Source organism: Sphaeroforma arctica, assembly GCF_001186125.1.
Source record: "Sphaeroforma arctica JP610 unplaced genomic scaffold supercont1.6578, whole genome shotgun sequence".
NCBI lineage: Eukaryota > Ichthyosporea > Ichthyophonida > Sphaeroforma > Sphaeroforma arctica.
Window position 1 is genome coordinate 1 of NW_014033980.1, and position 1,616 is coordinate 1,616.

A 1,616-nucleotide genomic window follows, 5' to 3' on the forward strand; every position below is an offset into this window, starting at 1 on the left:
GTATGTATGTTTGTGTGGGGTGGGGTGGGGGGGGGGGGTGGGGTTTGTGTGTGTCTGTGTAAGTCTGGATTTTTTATATAGGTAAACTTGTATGTGCATATATATCAATGCATAATGCCCATATGTAAAATACCATTCTTGCCATGGAATATCAACAGACGGGAGACAAATAAAATTAAATGTAAATTCTTGTGAACGCAATAAACTTACTCTATTGTTGGGTATGCCCCCTTTTTCTCTCAAGTTCTTCAGTGTCCAGAGCCTGCGATTGTTCATGCTGTACATATATCCTTCCTTGTCATACAAAACCGTAATCTTTGGCAGTTGCGACACTCTCAGGCTCTCATCTACCAACTCTGCCAAGGTATCTTCCAGCTTCCGTCCACATGAAAATGTAGGACTTATTTTCGAGTGTGTAAACCTGACCTCCATAGGATCAATATCTTCTAAGTGTTCTCCGGCTCTTAATTTCTCATTGAGCTCGCCGGCATCACCTTTGCTTGATCCCTTGCTACCCTTTTTGGCCTTTGTTGGCTGCTTTTTATCGCGTCCCATAGTCACTTAAGTGGAAGTATGACCCCTAATCTGTCTGCCCTTCTGTCTAATATAAAGTATGGTAGAATATGTGTATATTGCTAGCATATACTGCCACACAAGGTAGACGCATGCAGGTGATTGTTTCTCATATAATATATACTTTAAATATCTATATATATAGATATCGTACGTTCTCACCATAGGCTACTATTTATTTATGGATTTTAAATCTATATCATTTGCATCAAACTGCCTGGGTTGACCAAATATGGCGGCAATGGGAATTTGGCGGGTCTCCGATAAACATGACGGGTTGATAAATATCGTGTCATTTTTGGAGGGCCATGTATTTTGATATGTATTCTTTAAAAAATACATAATTGTTGCTGCTATATGCTGGTGGCGTTCATTTATGATAGAGTTTGCGGTTCGAGCTATACAGTATTGCATAGTTACGCACTCGTGTTTACTTACTATCGTCATCATCTTCAGGTGAACGTAGCATCCTAGAGACTCATGTGGATCTCCATCCGGTCGCGGGTGGTGCCTTCGGTCAGCCGCCTGCAATCGAGTATGTTTTAATTTCTCGACTCAACCTTACCTGTCGAAATGAACTGGAGATTTGTGCATTTTTTTTATAAACCAAATATAGCGCCTGTACGCTAAGAGCTAAATGGATATGAAAGCATTTGGCCTGATATAATGTTGTCCCTAGTGGTTTCTAAATAATTTCTAATTGCATGGTCTTCCTAAAAATGTGCTAAACCTGAGATGGAAATTTGGGTCTGTAGTGATACCAGTCGCTTACAGCGACCTATGTAATAAATCTCAACTTGGCCATCAACGTTCAAGCCAACCAAACAAGAAACATACTACAGCAGCGTACTATATTCACATCAAACTATATTCATCATCATGGACGCGAGGTTATCATCCGCTATTACAGATACTACCGGATTCGAGATGCGCTGCAGTTGTGTATGTAGCTACCGAAAGCTAATTTACAATCAGATAATATATGTATGCACGCACGCCTACACACACGTATACGCACCTGTATTCTCATTGTGGTACTGTAC

General features: G+C 40.5%; 1 protein-coding gene across 1 annotated transcript; it reads right to left on the reverse strand.

Moving 5' to 3' along the window:
* Positions 1-210: 210 nt before the first annotated feature.
* SARC_15695 (hypothetical protein) lies at positions 211-555 on the reverse strand (the record flags this gene model as incomplete). Its single annotated transcript, XM_014290188.1, has 1 exon — positions 211-555. A coding segment is annotated over one exon (345 nt), but the record flags the coding sequence as incomplete, so codon positions are not given.
* Positions 556-1,616: the final 1,061 nt, after the last annotated feature.